We start from the raw sequence: 16,630 nt of genomic DNA, 5'->3' as shown, positions 1-16,630 counted from the left end.
ACAAATAGATTTTTGGTTCTCCCCACATCTAAGTATTTTTGGGGAAAACTGACCAATTTAGAACCCATTATCTTTGTTTCAGATTGTGAAGGCTAAGGAAGTTGGCCATTCTGTTCTCTCTTCCTCGGATATGCATGTATACTGCCATTAATTCCCTTGAGTATGAAGAAATCCTCTAAAATAGCTTTCTCCTATTGTCTCTGGAAGACGTGGTCCTCCATATGAGCTCACCAACCACATAAACTGGCATCAGTCACCAATATAAATGACTGCATTAGACGAGGCTACACCTTTTCCAGTCCTTTGGGGTGGGTCCTCTCTCATGGTGTCGTCATAGGAATTTTTTTTTTTTCACACATAATATTCTTCATTTAAAATTATGGTTTTCAACAAGAAGAGTGAAAGTACATACCTACTACTTGTCAATTGAATTTGTAAAAAAAAAAAAAAAAATTTCTTTTAGAATTTTCTGTATTGCAAATGACAAGATTTTTGTGACAGATGACATTCTTGCTTTGTATATTACATGAAAATCAAAAAGGGAGACTACATATGCTTAGTTATTATTGTTATTGAAAGTGTTTGTGCCTAGAAGCATCACACCACTCTGAATGCAGGACCCAGGACAAACAGCTAATGGAGCCAGGTCTGGCATCTACACCTCTGACAATCCGCTGACTTTCTTAGAGAAAGTCACAACAAGCAGCTGCTGCAGGGGAAATTTATTACAGAATAGTCATTCAGATGAAATAATAAAATTGTTACAAGACGGACATTCAGGGATAACACAACGGCACAAAGTCCACTGGAACGGGAGATGCTTTTACTGAGTGACTCTGCATTCTGTGTTTCAGAGGGGCCCCAAAAAAGGGTTGGCTGTATGGCTTAGTTGCCGTGGCCCGGCTACCTATAACCGTTATGTTTTCTATACTACCTTCCTTTCGCCTGGCCAACTCCTAGCGCTCTCAATTCATTGAGTTGATGGTCGCCGCTGCTCGCTCTCAGTGGGTGACAACTGACTGTCAATCAAGCCCAATGTCACGCACTAACAGTGAGCAGCGGGGAGCAGTCCAAGCAAAGGGAGTGGAGTATCCAGAAAAAAAAGGGGGAAATAAGTGTCAGTATCACTGTGGCTGCAGAGCCATGCAGCCAGACCCGCTGACTTTATCCAGTCCCATGTCATCCAAGTATATTCGGCAAATCTGATAAACATTCTAGCAAATACTTACCTTGTGATTCCAATGTAAGAAATTTCTTGTTTGCTTTCATTGTTGATCAGAGAAAGCCCTAAACTATGAATGGAAATATTTATTTCCTGATCTGGTTGCTCCATTTCTTCAGCTTGACGTGCCTTTGACACTAGAGCCACGTCTTCTGTGAAGAGGAGTACTCTCTGGCGCCCATCAAGGAATGACACCCAATGAACCTGAATTTCTGGGTTGTAAGCAAACTGGCCACTTTCATCCTGAAAATAGATAAAAAGTAATTCACTGTGCAAACTGAGAAACAGAAAAAAAAATCTCAACGGCTATAAAAATATAATCCATTAAAAATACCCGATATATATTAGATGGTATCTTAACTTTACCGCAATTTATTTTCTACAACGCATCTAATTGTACACGTACAGTTAGAGATAGTACATTAGAGCAGGTTATTGAATACTATGCACTACTGTGCAAAGTGGTTTAGCAACCAATTTACGTAATGCGTTAATACAAGCAAGCAGTGTTACAGTTAACCTAGAAAAATATATCTTTGTCTTCTAAAAACGCATATGAAACAAAAGCATTTACGTTTCCTATATGAAAAGGGGTGAAGACAAAGGTGGAGACAGACAAGTAAAATGATAGAATGTCTGATAAAGGAGGAGTGAAAGAGAAAAAAAAAAAAACTATGGAAACTTCTAAATGACTTGTACATGCTCAGGTATTAGCAGATTTACCTTTAACAGGTCAAGCTCTCCCTTGTCCTGGCTATATGTCCACATCAGTTTTTTTGTGCCAGTTGGATCCGTCCATGCAAACAGTCTTGTTTCCCCAGGTAAGAGTACCTTTTCCTCCTCAATGCCACTATAAGGTATTAAGGGCTAAGTATTCCAACAAGCAATTTAATACTAGTCTATTTTTTAACTAAACAAAAGTAAAAGCAAAATTAGATGAAAAGGATGCAAGAGCAACTATTAGGTGTATTTACATACGCAATTTTTTGTATCCGGTTATAAAATGTGCGTAATTACACAAACAGCAGTGCTTTTACCATGACCTTGTTTTAGGCTGTCTGCACATTGGCGGAAATTCCGCAGTGAGATTTCACGCGGAATTTCCACCGTTGCACGCTGCCATAGGATTTATGCAATCCTATACAGGCAGCCATGATTTTGATCACGGAAAGTCATGGCATGTCCTATTTCAGTGTGAGCCTTGCAGAGGCTTGCACTGCCATGTCATTGCTGATGTGCCGGCTCTGCCCTGCGCATATCTGGCTGTTTGTCAGCCGACACATCCAACAGAGCAGAGCGAATACACCGGACAGGTAAGCTGCAGGTCACTGCAGGGGCACGGCTTGCATCCCGCTGCGAGAATCTCGCATTTGGAATCTGACCTGGCCGTCCGCATTCACCTTTATGGCTCCTTGTTTATGAAAGTCACAGCAGAAAAACACTACATAACATTGGGGTGTAATCTACTAAAGAGGTGATTAAATGCTAATCAAACAGGATTGCTCAAGAGAAAAATACAGCACATTTAGTCGTGCAAGGCATAAAAAGATTAGCACAAATGTGGCATGTGCTAAAGCAAACAACTTTTTATGCCAAAATACTGGCGCAAAGTCATTGGAAAATTTTCCCCATTGCATGTGAATACACTATGAAAAATAAGTTATCTTGGGGAATAGAACCACACACACACCACATATAATTTAGCGATCCTACCTCTGCCAATATGTCAGTTTAGCTCGAGCTGTATGATTCATGATCAGTGCGGGTGCAGCTCCTTCATAGTAATCAGAGACTTTGATTACTATTGCGTGATCTGCGATGCTGACATCCACCAGAAGGCCTGTATTCTAGAAATAGAAACAAAAGGTAATTATGTGTGTATACAGAACACCTGAAAGTAGCTGCTGCTCACAGAAAAAAATACATCTTTGCCTATAACAGAACAGTGATAACCATGTTAAGCTTCCAAATAAATGTATCACATTTTACTAGTTTTAATGTTCAATCAATTTTTATTAACGTAGAAAGTTAGATAACAATCGTATAGAGACAGGGTCATACATTCCATATAATGTTTAAGTAAAGATTAATAAGATAACATAATGAACATCATTAATATGGGATTAGCACAACTTCCTTGTGGGATACTTTGTTGTGTATTGAAATCTCACAAACATGTGATAACGGTGGGGGTTGAGGGACGGGGGTGGGAAGGGTAGGAGGGGGGGGGAGGGGGAGGGGGGGGGAACCATGGGGGAAGGGAGTCCATGCTCGAGCAAAGCGGAATCTTCCAAATTCTTAGAATACACAAAGGGTATGAAAGTCAAGAAAAGAAAAGGAAAATAAAAATTTTCTCCTTCTGTTCCTTCTCTGTAAATGCATTGGTTTCCCGTACCGGATGTTCTGGATGGAGATATTATGGTTTTAAATTTAATAAAGATTGGTGTGGGTAGAAGCGTTTTATCCAAGGGTCCCATGTTTCCACAAATCCAGGTATTTTATTTTCTCTTAAAGCGTGAATTTTTTCCATATTCATGTGTTCTGACACCAATTGTGTTATATCCCCTAGGGAAGGTATGTGGTGAGATCTCCAGTTTCTCACTATCAGGAGCTTACATGTCATCAAACAGTGGGTGATGAGTTTTCTGGATTTTGGGGGCACTCCCTCTACCCCCAGCAGACGTAGAGGCATATCCGGCTCAAATGAGATAACAACTCCCGTCATTGATTTTAAGAGTTGTAGGAGCTCTCTCCATACTTCGTTAATTTTTGGGCAACTCCAGAATATGTGCAGAAGGGAGCCTCTTCTCCCACAATCTCTCCAGCACAAATCTGAGGATTCAGGAAAGAAATCTGCCAGCCTCACCGGGGATCTATACCAACGGGTAGATAGCTTGTAGTGAACTTCTATTAATGTAGCGCATAAAGATGATTTGTTTGCCCATTTGTATGAATGGTTCCATTGTTCTATAGAATATGATCTGCCTATTTCTTTTTCCCAATTCAGGGTATGCGCTCTTTTCTTTTGGTTGGGCTGTGAGCTGGATTCTCCGCAAAATATCTCGTAAATATCTTTCAGGGGAGTTTTGTGCGGCGAGGGATTGAAGAGGAGATTTGTTAGTATTTTAGGTAAGGAGGTTCTTCGAGATGTCAAAGTAGGCCATCTGCTTTTAAGCTGGGAATATAGAAGAAAGTCTCCTCCTTGTAGCCCATACTCGTTTTGGAGTTGGTAAAAGGATTTCATTTTGTTTCCCTCAGCTAAGTCCTCAATCGTTTCGATTCCTTTTAACCTCCAGCTTCTGGTGTGTATAGTGTTGGGTTCAAATTCTGTGCATCCCAATGGAAGGGGTATAGATGTTCTGGGGAGGAATTCCCCCATGATCTGAAGAATGTGTTTCCATATAACTAATGTGTTTGCTATTATTGGGTTTGTTATTGGATTAGTTCTCCAGTTTAAGGAAGTTGCCAGTAATAGTTCTTTTAAGGTTCCTCCTCTCAGGCTGTTTTGTTCAATAGATAGCCAACTGATTCCTGTTTGGGAAGTTCCCCAAGGTCTTGTCTGTAGGATGATGTTGGCTTCGTAGTAAGCAGCTATGTTGGGAACTCCTAGGCCTCCTTTCCTTTTGGGGGTATATAAAATAGTGGCGGCGACTCTGGGACTTTTATTATTCCAAATAAAGGACATAAGTTGTTTTTGTAGTTCTTTTAATAGTTTTGGACTACATCTTAGTGGAATAGTTCTAAAAATATATAAGATCTTAGGCAGTATCATCATTTTGTAAGTGACTATTCTGCCCATCCAAGTTAGTTCTGTTTTACTGAAATTGTTCAAATCTTGGTGGATAGTTTGTATAAGTTGAGATATGTTATTATCCATTATATTTATTATGGGGGTATTTATGGTCGTTCCCAAATATTGGATGCCTCCTGGGTCCCACTCAAATGGGAATTCCTCTTTAATTATTGTTATTAAATTAGAGTGAAGGTTAATGGGAAGAACCTTAGATTTGGTCGGATTAATTTTATAATATGACATCTTTCCGAAATTGAGTAGAAGTTTGTAAACCTCTCTCAGTGAGTTTAACGGAGATGAGAGCATCAATACGATGTCGTCGGCAAATAGTCCTATTTTTTGGTCCCTACCCGCCAGCGGGATCCCTTTTATCTTTTCGTTGAGTCTAATAGCTTCTGCTAGTGGTTCAATTGTTAATATAAATAGAGTAGGCGAAAGAGGGCACCCCTGTCTGGTGCCGTTGGATATTAGGAATGGGTCTGACAGGACTCCATTTGTGAGGACTCTCGCCGACGGGGATCTATATAGAGCATGGATAGCTGATAGTATATTTCCCTCAAGTCCAAATTTCTCCAAAGCTGAGAAGGCATACCCCCAGTGAAGTCTGTCGAATGCCTTCTCCGCATCCAAGGTTAGGAGCAGAGAAGGCAAACGAGAGCCCTCCACCTCTCCAACCACATCAATCAGCCGGCGGGTGGCGTCTGATGCCTGTCTTCCCTTGACAAATCCCGCTTGGTCGGTGTGTATGAGATAGGGTGTAACTTCTAATAATCTCAGGGAGAGGATTTTTGCATAAATTTTGGTGTCATTATTAAGAAGAGAAATAGGTCGAAAATTAGCAGGGGTATTCGGATCTTTCCCCGGTTTGGGGATAGTTACAATAGTAGCCTGCAGCATCTCGGCAGGGAGATGTCCAGTGAGCATCGCTTTGTTGTAAATATCTGCCATGTGGGGGATTAGTGTTTCTTTGAAAATTTTAAAATACTCACACGAGAAACCGTCGGGCCCCGGTGCTTTATCTTTTTTTGTTTTGTTTATGACTTGATCTATTTCTTGTTGTGTGATTTTGGAGTTAATCTTATTTAGTTGTTCTTCATTTAATTTTGGTAACTGTAGAGCTGATAGGAATGAGTCTATAGCTTTATCTGAGGGCGGGTGGACTTCAGGGTTTTTATTTAAATTATATAAATTTTCATAAAATTTTCTGAACTGTTCTGCTATGTCTTTAGGGTGTAGTATTTTGTTTTTTGAGGTCTGGTCTATCACGAAGGGAATCTTAGACTTGACTCTTTTTTGTTTGATTTTGTTTGCCATCCATTTAGTGTTCTTATTTGCTTCCGTATAATATGTGGTTTTCATTAGTTTTGTGTTTTTTTCGAATTCATCTATTAGGATGTTACGAACTTTGAGTCTGGCGTCTCTTATGAGTTTACTATTTGAGGGGGTGTGAACAGTCTGGGTATGGTTTTCTAAGGCTTTCAGTTCTTCTAGGGCTGTTTTCAACAGAGCGCTTTTCTCTTTTTTGTAAATGGACCCCTGTTGGATCATAGATCCTCTAATAACTGATTTGTGTGCATTCCAGAGCGTGAAACGGCACATATCTGGGGTATCATTATATAGAAAATATTCTTTTAATGCTTCTCTAATTTTTTGTTGGAATTTGGGGATTTTCATTAGAAAAGTGTTGTTTCTCCAAGTATTGGAAACAGTTACCGGGGGGCCTACTTTTAATTTCAGCGAGATCGGCGCATGGTCCGACCAGGTTGTAACTCCTATTTTGGCTTCTAGACTTTTGTTTAATATATGGAAATCTCCCAGAAACATATCTATTCTAGACGATGAATTGTGTCGGAAAGAGTAAAAGGTGAACTCCTTGGAGTTAAGATTCAACACTCTAAAAATGTCAAATAACTCATTGCTTTGGATCCAAGATGACAAGCAAGTTCCTCTATTTCTGTCTGGGTGGGTGGAGTCCAGTAAACTGTCATTGATTGCATTGAAATCCCCACATATCAACAGAGTGCCCCTCTGGACTTTCCTAATTTTCCTCGTCACCCTGTTCAAGAATCTAATTTGCTGTGAGTTTGGAGCATATATGTTGGCCAGGGTGACGAGGAACCCCTCAATTTTACATATTAAAATTAGAAATCTACCTTCCGGGTCTTTGATTTCCTCCAGCATCTGAAAGTCCAGCGAATCTTTAACGGCAATCATAACACCGGATCTTTTCTTGGGTGCGTTGGCAAGAAAGCATCTGTTAAATCTAGGGTGTTCAATCTTTGGGTGGTTTGAAGCTTTTAGATGAGTTTCTTGAACACATAAGATGTCTGTTTGCGATGACATAGCTTCTCTCCATAAGCAGGATCTCTTATATGGTGAGTTCAAGCCTCTAGTATTCAAAGAAGTAATTTTCAGGTCCATCTTGTTTCCTGATTTGTTGCTTTAATTTTGGGTTGGATCTCTAGGATAATTTTTAAGGTTTTCAGAACATTTCCAGTCCAGTGGAGTGAGAGGAAGGAGTTGGGTTTTTGTGCGGAAGTTATCCTCAGGTGTAGAGTCAGGTAAAGATATTGCATGGAGAAGGAGCTGGGGAATAGAGTAACTTGGAGGGGCTGGAGAAAGTCGGTACATGTAGCTGTTAGAAACTTGAAGTTGAAATAAACTTGGAGGGACCTGTCCTTCATTGGGTTTTAAGGCCCTAGGGAGGTCTAGTTTGGGGGTAAAGTTCAGCCTGTGCCCAAGCTTTTTTTATGCGTTGGTGCCCAGGGTAAAGACGCGATTTGGTCTTCTTGATGGTATTCAACGATGGGGTGTCTTGTTTTTGTTTGATTTGTTGTACTGTTTACGAGACCAGTCTTTGGGTACGTAAGGTTGTCTTTCTTGGGGTTCTAGGATGTTCCATTCTTTGAGAAGGCGCGAACCTTCTTCGTAGGTGAGGGCAGTGATGATTTTTCCGTCTTTATTAATATGTAGTTTAGTGGGGAAACCCCATCTGTATGTTAGGTTATTTTCTCTCAGAGCTCTTGTTATGTTTATGAATTTCTTCCTGGCCAGCATTGTAGTCTGGGAAAAATCTGCGAAGATACTAATGTTGCTGTAAGGGGGGGGAGGTCTTTGGTATTTCTGGCTGCTCTCATCAAATTTTCTTTTGTCTGGAAAAAATGCACTCTGGCGATAACATCCCTTGGAGCGTCTTCGGGGATGTTTTTGGGCTTTGGGAGCCTATGTATCCTGTCCAGGATGCGTTCGTCTTTTTTTGAATTGGGGAGGAGTATTTTAATTAATTCTTGCACGAAATCGTTTAGTTCTTCAGTTTTCACTGTTTCAGAAATACCTCTGAGTTTTATGTTATTACGCCGACTACGATCTTCAAGGTCGGCCATTTTGTTTTTCAAATAGTTAACTTCCTCCTCTAGCTTGTAGTGAGCGTCGATAAGCTCGTTATGTGAGCTGGTTAATTCCCCGGTTTTATTTTCCAGGTGATCGACTCTCTCTTCCAAGACAGTGAGGTTTCTGTCTATTTTACTATTGATGTCGGCAAGATCGTTTTTAATAGAGCTTTTTAGAGCAATGACCAGGTCTTTTATAAAGCTCTGTGTAGCCATTTGGTCAGAGCTTTCAATATTTAGTAGTGGATCTGTATTTTCTCCTATCTCTGAGCTCTCTTCTTCTACATGGTTAATAACTCTAGATGGGGGGTCTTTCTTTAGCCTCCTTTTTTCAGGGCTTTGGCTGGGGGAACTTATGGCTCTTTTATCCTTATTGTGTGAGGGGGCTGCCTGTGGAGAGGATGGCGCCTGCCCTCCCCCCTCCTCCTCTGTCTCGGTGGCTGCCTGTGACTCTGGACTTTCTCTCCCTGCTGAGTTAGTGTACACTGAAGTGTCGGCATGTGGGGAGTTTTCTGCTGTAGCAGAGCGCTGTGGAGCGGGCTGTCTAGGGGTTTTGCTTACCGCTGTATCCTGCGGACCCTGCGCTCTCTTCATCTCTTCTCCTCCGGAGCTGCTGCAGGCTGCCTCCGCCATCTTGTCCTCCTCCGTACCGCGCGCTGGATAGAAATCTGTTAGGCGCTTCGGTCCTGTCTTCCCGGTTCTCCTCCGGGACGCCATCAGCTGGGGGTAAGTTCCGCTGCCTCCTTGTAGCTTCTGTGTGTGTTTTTTGTGCCCTGGGCAGGCTTTTGGTTGCTATTTATCGGGCTTGAGCGCGGAGCTGCTCAGAATGCGACTTGCATCGGCTCCGTCAGGCCACGCCCCCCCCACATTTTACTAGTTTTGATCTCTGCTGATAAGTAATAGCATGGGTAATTTAAACTAGAAGTAAAAAAAAGCGTTCCCGTACTTAGATTTTCAAGACAGGGTCCTGTCACATTCGTAGATTCTGTTTTAGTTCTTCTATGCAGTTAAGAAGCAGAAATCAGAGGGAGAGAGTATTAAGGACAGATACCATTTACCTCTTTTTTTTTTGTTATTAAATACATTCCTGCTTTCAGCTTTTAGGCCAGCTGCACACGGCCGTGACAGGCTCCGCTGCGAAATTCCGCGGCGGAGCCAGTCACGACGCCCCCCAGGAGACCCCATACTTACGTGCGGATCCGGTGTCCTCGTTCCCGCATGACGCTTCCCCGCCCACCTCCACCGCGTCACATGACGCGCCGGCCACGTCACATGATGCGGCAGCGGTGGGCGGGGAAGCGTTTTCACTGCAATGGAAGCCGTCCACGCGTACACCCGCGGCAAATAGAGCATGCCACGAGTGAGGACGGGTGAATTCACGGTGCAGAATTCATGCGGTGGAATTCCGCACCGTGAGCACTGAGCTATTAGGTTCAATAGAACCTAATAGCTGCGGGCAACGCAGCGGATTTCCGCCGCGAATTACGTGGCGGAAATCCGTTCGTGGGAAGGAGGCCTAATACTGCATTAAGAAAACTGAATCAGGGACAGCCTCCTAAGGGCATTTTGGTAACAACTTTTTGGCCCATTTCATACACTATTTTTACCATTTCTTTTTAAGCCAGAACAGAGAACAGGTAAAAAATAACACTGTTGGCTGAAGTGGAGTAGTAGAATAAATTCAACGGTGAACCAGAACTCCTTGTCCAACATTAGTACCTTCTCAGAAGGGTAGAGACTGTTTTAGCTAATTCCATGTTGGTTAGAAAAGGGGGATTAACTCCATGTTAAAGCCTACAGAACTTGAAATGAAAGTCCAACAAGCTCATATACTATAGGTGTGATGTTTAGGTGTCCACAAGGTGTTGGCCATACAGTGTTCTTAGGTGTACACCTTACTCCACTTACCATGCTCTCAATAGCTAGCAAAGTGCCATTATCCTGTTTGTTGAAGAAAAAGGGTTTAGATGTCCCCGCACAGCCAATTACACGGACACACAGCTTCCCAGAGACATTTTCTGGCCAGAATGGCACACACTGCAATAAAAGTGTAATATACATATTAGTATATGAATAATTAATTGTTTTTATTAGTACATAACGAATATCAAATTATATCCTGTATTCCCAATCTTTCATTGTTTTTTACAACAAACCTTGTTAAATAAAACATAGCAAACAAACTATTAAAGTATACAAAACGTACGCAGTTGTATACACTGGGGCTTATTTATTAATACTATCTAATAAAGCAAACTTAGACTAGACAGTTTTAAGAAGCGTCAAATACACCACTTTGTCCCGAAAATAAGATCTATCTCGATTTTTGGGGTGGGGGTGTAGTGGGAGCTTGAAATATAAACCCTATCCTGAAAATAAGCCCTAGCTACACTACGTTAAAAAAAAAAGCAACACTTAACTAGCAGTTGCCATCTGTGTCTCTCCCGTTGGTCTCTGCAGTTCCGGCAGGCTTGCTTGCAGTTTTCAGCGCTGAAAGATGATCACTTGCTGGTAACAAGGTTTGTAGACCCCGCCTCCAGCAAACATTGCTCCGATTGGTTCTCGAGTGCCACAGCTCAGCAAATCACTGCGGTTCCCGATAAACCAATCACAGCCATCGCGTTGAATGGCGGGAGGGACCCGGACGGCACTTGCTAAATATGCTAAGACATTCCCCATAAAGTAGACCCTGTGCCTCTTTTTGGGACAAAAAGTAGCAGCCCTGCTAAATGATAAACCTTTCAAATTTTACGGCCGTCTAAGCCCAACTTCAAACCACATTTTGGTTTGCTCAGTTTACGACAAAAATTGCTACAATTTTTGTAGCAGTTTTTGCCACTACCGCTTTCTTCAAAAGCCAAAAAAACAAAAAAAACAAAAACAGACAAAAAAAAGGAATACCTCTATTACTTTATTAGACCCTTTTTTTTTTTGCTACGTGCAACACGCAAAGCATGTAAGAGTGTTCTGGCGATAGTAAATATGCCCCCCCCCCTTTTTTTTTAAAACTTTTGTCATATTCTAAACTGTCTTAAGCGAGAGTTTGCAAACAAGCATTTGAAGTTGTAAAAGATCTTAAATATGCAATCTACGCCACAAAAAAACAAATTTGTTTTGATGTAATATTGAAGGCGGTTCATAATCAGTATTACAGTACCCTTTTCCTTTAGTCCATTGGTTTGTTAATTTCATTACTTGTCATTTACTGGTTTACTGTGAAACAAAGTGCTTCTGTATAAAAGTTTATTATGTGGTGCTAGGCTTAAATTATTTTAAGAGAAAGCCACCTAAGCCCTTAGCGATAAAACAGGTCATTGTGAACACTAGAGAACTACATGCTCATTAGGGTATGTTCACATAGTAGAGTCTCGCATAGAATTTTCTGCCTCTAAAACAACGGCAAATATCCACACCAATGCAGCGGGTTTTTGCTGTAGATGCTCATGCAGATTTATCCTCGTCAATGGGCAAAATCTGAGTTCAGAATTTCCAACACATTCCCACGTAACGTGGCATATCACTTCTTCACACACCTCCAGTTTCATTTAAAGCCCAATGGAAATTCTGCAAGTGGATTTTGCCTATTGACAGGGCTAAATCAGTGTGCAGATACACAGCAAAATAATTTGGGGTTCCTGCCGTGGTATTAGAGATCGAAAGTTCCATCATGTAAACATACCCTAACGAGTCACAATTTATAGGTGTACCTGAAATAATGCATTATTTGTAAAATAGCCATTATACCTCAGAGGATGCAACGTAATGCCACTTCAGATCTGGCAATGAACCATCTGCTTCAATTTCTCCCACTTCAAGCTCCAAGCCGCACTTGTTGACAAGGGTGTAGAATGGAGTCAAGGTAACAATCCGAGTCAGATTAAAACTGCTCATTTTAATGTTTACTCCAACCTTAACATTTGGAGACAAAAGAAAGCTAAATGTATTAAGAAAAGGTACTGTATAATGCTCAAGTTTACATTTTATGCCATAGAGAAGCAGAAAATCAGACAATCCGCAGCAACCCTACAGTTCTCTCCTAGTAATATGCTATTACTTCTAAGAATTTTTTTTAAAAAGTCAAAAATAAAATATCAAAAGGATCAAACTCAAAATATCGCCAAAGTAAATAGGGAAAAACATCCAATGACCAAAGTCCTTCAACAGCTGACATTATGCCAACTTTAAGAGAGGCCAATAACTTCTTCCACCCCTACGTGGAGACTTACCAAATATTCCATTTTACCAGCAGGGCATTTCACACAACCATAACTTCCAACTGTATCCAGGGAAAAGCTAGATGACCAGGAGCTTGTGGAAACACACAGCTGGATCTGCGTTAAACAAGAAAATGTATCAGTACAGTATGTGTTTATTACTAATTACAATTCTGTTGCTTTTATGATGGAAGAGTATTATGGTACTCTCAACAGTATTTTCACCCAAAAAGTTTGAACTTTTGATGGTAATATTGTTACTTTGTGATTGATCAAACACGCTGACAGAAGAACAGTTATATAGCATCAGTTTCTGAGAAGCTAAGTGACAGGGAGAAAGCTTCTAAAAGCAGCTAGAAGCTACCCTGATGACTCCTCTCCCCAATCTGGACTGCTTTTTAAACTATGTTTAATGAGAAAAGTCCTAGAGATTCAAAGAAAGACCTAGAGGTCTGCAATGTGGGTGCCAGTTAGGATTTCATGCTACCTGTGGTTTGGGCAGAGTAAACCTCCTGACATAACCAAGTTACAACTGAACCTAACAGACATCGGAAATAAACTGGAGCACCTTGTTTTTACTGAAGATGTTTTTCTTCTTGAAGGAGAAAAGTATCACATCTCTGTAATCTGATGGGTGTTTGACATGAATGTCTTCTGCACGGTACTGCAAGATGCGTGATGTCTTATTGATAATCCAATATGGGCTAAAAACAGAAAGCACCATGCGATTTCCAATGCGTTTTACATGAACCGAGAGGTCCACTGTCATGACTTCAGACGTGTCAGCCGTGAAACATATAGGGAAAAATTCAGGGAGATTATTATGAACCCTGAAGTGGCCATTCCAGTTCCGGCCCTGATACTTGATTAGGACAAGCTCCATTATCTCTCCACTGATTCGAGAATTAAGGACATCGCAAGAGCTTCCCTCCGGTAACATGTGAGCTTCTGCTGTCCCCTGAAATGTGTAAAGAATAATATTATTGAGAGATCTAAAATAATTTTAGAATAAGAACAGATTGTGACAAACCTACCGGTATTACAATATCACAGGAAAGAAACTGCACTGCCCTTATGCAGGACTATCAGACATTGTATCTGTTACTGAATAGAAATAGCGAATAATACAGTGAAAATGATAATGAATCTGGCAGTACAGCTCGTTTCCTGGGCATAACTGCATAATAACTTACAGTCTATGACTATCTTATAACCCAACACCTATCATATGTTTGACTGGATTAAAGGAAACCTGTAACTACGTATTCGCTCTTAAACCATCTACACCATTAAAAACACTTTTCCACAGTTACTTGCTTAGAAACACTAGACAAAGCATACCCGTAAGATAAAAGTTTTTCATTTTTCCCATGTCACAAGCAAATTACTGGCAAGCGGTCCAGTGGACAAGCTGGACTGTCTCTGGTGGGCTGGTTGAACCGTCTTTACCGACATGTATACTTCCCGATACGCCGCCCCCTCTCTGATGCCGACCATCTTGACGTCACCATCGTGGCAATGGAACTATTGCATGAGCTCCGGGATCATCGCATGTGCAGTACAATATGATGAATCTGCCTACAACACGGACAGATATACCGCCCATATGCCAGTTCCAGAGCTTATACAGGAGTTCCATTACAGTGATGGTGACAGGACATCTGTAAGTCACAGCAGCAGAGAGGGGCGGTGTTTCCTGAGGCACACAGGCCAGCAAAGATGGTCCAGCCCGTCCACCAAACCTTTCAGCAGTAATTTGCATGTGACACGGGAAAACTAAAGCCTTCATTTTACAGGTATGCTTTGCCTAGGTAGGATATCTAAGAAAGTAAACAAGGAAAGTGCATTGCAGCATTGTTTAGATGGCTTAAGATTAGAAAAACTGATGAAAAGCTCCTCTTAAAGAAAGTTTTCCATATAAACTATAAATAAATTGGTAGCAATATACACAAATTATGTAAAACGTAACACAAGTAGATTTATAGTTTGGCATCAGAAACTAAAGGGGTTGTCCCCAGGCTAGAGCGTCAGTAGCTTATCGGTGGAGGTCCGCCATTTGGGACCTCCAGTGACCAGCAATTTGCCTGTTGTCAGTGTACTGAGCCAGAAGCACACAGGATAGGCAATGCCATTTTCAGAGCTGGACAACCCCTTCACATGGATCATCATCTCCCCAACAATCTGTACATACAGTTACGTCACAATTTTAGTAATTTCTAATCTGTTACCTCAAGCAGGTATCGCAACGAGTAGGGTAGCAGGTTCTTAATGGTCAGTGAGGGATAAAGATGAATAATGTAAGCTGGGTCCCAGTCTTTTTCCCCATTACTGTTGATAAAATTGATTTCATCAGGCACTGCTGTGCAATTCACTATTAGCGGCAGGAAGTTGATCTCAGTGGATGGACATTGAAGTGTGCACTGAACTTCACTGCTCCTCTGCAGCATTTCTTTCCACGCAATGTAGGTTGTAGACACTTTAAAGTTTCCGGCTAACGCACCCGCTGGTTTCAAGAACAACTGACACCTTGAATTACAATTAATGCAAGGGGGGGAAAAAACAAACGTAAATGACTCTACACTTAGAAAACGACAATGAGCACATCACAATAAATGTAGTGAATAATTTCATAGCCCATGGTTTGCTTGTGGGCTATTTAGGAAACCCTTCAAGAATAGTTCACAAAAGTCTTGCTGTGATTTTTCTCTAACCTAAACCAAAAATAAATAAATAAATAATAATAATAAAAAAAAAAACACATATGTAACACTCAGCATTGTGCTACTGCACACGTCCAACAGGGCAAACTTGGGGAGACATTTTTTAAGCATCTTCACGTCTGGCTCCCATCATCCCTGGCAAAGAGGATTCTGCCAGATGAAGCTGCAGCTAGCCAAGTCAAAATGTAGTACTTGTCTCAACTATTACTGATATGTATTACTGGTATATGATTTAGGCTCTATTTGGCGCCATACGGAATAAGTTGGCGCTATACAAATAAGTCCATTCCTTCCCTTCCATTGCAGATTCAGTCAAATTTGCAGCAACAAAATAGTGCTGCATGCTAGAGGTTTTTTTCTGGTACAATGACGGACACCAAGATGATCAGCATTAAAATCAATGTGGATCCGGCACTTCTACACTATTTTAGGGGCAGAACAAAAATTGCTGAATAGAAATAAACAATGCAGATGAGAACAGAGCCTTAAAAAAAACATGCAGTTCCAAAATACTGAGGCATTAAATATTTTTCTACGCCAAATGTGGTTTTACAAAATTACTGCAGGTTGCAAAATATATATTTCTTTAAGACATACCTGTACGAATGTAGGGGAACATGGAACTCCTCGTCTGGTTTACAAACTCCAATAAACTCTAGTAACTTTGCATTAACCACAAATTTAAATACAGTGAAAGGAACTGAGAAATGGTTCTTGATCTGAAATGATTAAACAATTCTAGATTAGCATATATAGGCTATAAATCATGTGGCTATAAACAAATTCCCTTTCACCTGGTCATCTTTAATAGTACATAAATCAAATCACAGAAGTGTCAATTTTTTTCTTTCAAAATTCTTTATGACATGTCAGAATACTGTATAAGATATAGCTTAGACCAAATATCACATTAACGCCCAGCGTCCTAGCTTGGCACCTGTTTGAAGTCAGGTAGCAGCTTCAAAAGTTTTAGTTCAAAGTTGTGTGTGTGTAAGGGAGAGGTGAAGCAGCAAGTGACATCAGGAAGATCACAGCCTGTTACGGTCATCTCTCCTCATGCACAGCATTGCAGAGACTTCCCTCCTGCAAGGTCTACCATACAGGTGTACTTTTATCCCTCTGTGTCAGGAATGCTTTCTTCTTAGACAGAGCAGCTAGAAGGTGAGTGAGTGAGGAGACCTATAAGGCAGTTCTTGCTCTTCTGGGTAATATGCAAATAAGAGAGATGGAACAATACCTCTGCAGCGCCAACAATTGGAAGGCAGCATTCCTGCAAGTCAATGTTAGACTCT

General features: G+C 41.0%; 1 protein-coding gene across 4 annotated transcripts in view; it reads right to left on the bottom strand.

Moving 5' to 3' along the window:
- Positions 1 to 16,630, bottom strand: part of VPS13C (vacuolar protein sorting 13 homolog C) — a 247,933-nt gene that overhangs the window by 46,050 nt on the left and 185,253 nt on the right. For all 4 annotated transcript variants that reach the window (XM_066592326.1, XM_066592327.1, XM_066592328.1 and 1 more), the window contains exons 57-65: positions 15,936 to 16,057; positions 14,847 to 15,144; positions 13,187 to 13,576; positions 12,631 to 12,735; positions 12,149 to 12,313; positions 10,313 to 10,441; positions 2,936 to 3,069; positions 1,946 to 2,072; positions 1,230 to 1,465 (exon numbers count right to left, since the gene is read on the bottom strand). In XM_066592326.1, the coding sequence (XP_066448423.1) occupies positions 1,230 to 1,465; positions 1,946 to 2,072; positions 2,936 to 3,069; positions 10,313 to 10,441; positions 12,149 to 12,313; positions 12,631 to 12,735; positions 13,187 to 13,576; positions 14,847 to 15,144; positions 15,936 to 16,057 (1,706 nt within the window). The remainder of the gene's footprint in view (positions 1 to 1,229; positions 1,466 to 1,945; positions 2,073 to 2,935; positions 3,070 to 10,312; positions 10,442 to 12,148; positions 12,314 to 12,630; positions 12,736 to 13,186; positions 13,577 to 14,846; positions 15,145 to 15,935; positions 16,058 to 16,630) is intronic.

The sequence above is a fragment of the Eleutherodactylus coqui genome, chromosome 2 (assembly GCF_035609145.1).
Source record: "Eleutherodactylus coqui strain aEleCoq1 chromosome 2, aEleCoq1.hap1, whole genome shotgun sequence".
NCBI classification, from domain to species: Eukaryota; Metazoa; Chordata; class Amphibia; order Anura; family Eleutherodactylidae; genus Eleutherodactylus; species Eleutherodactylus coqui.
Note: the sequence above shows the minus strand (reverse complement) of the source record. Positions and strands in the feature narration are given on the sequence as shown.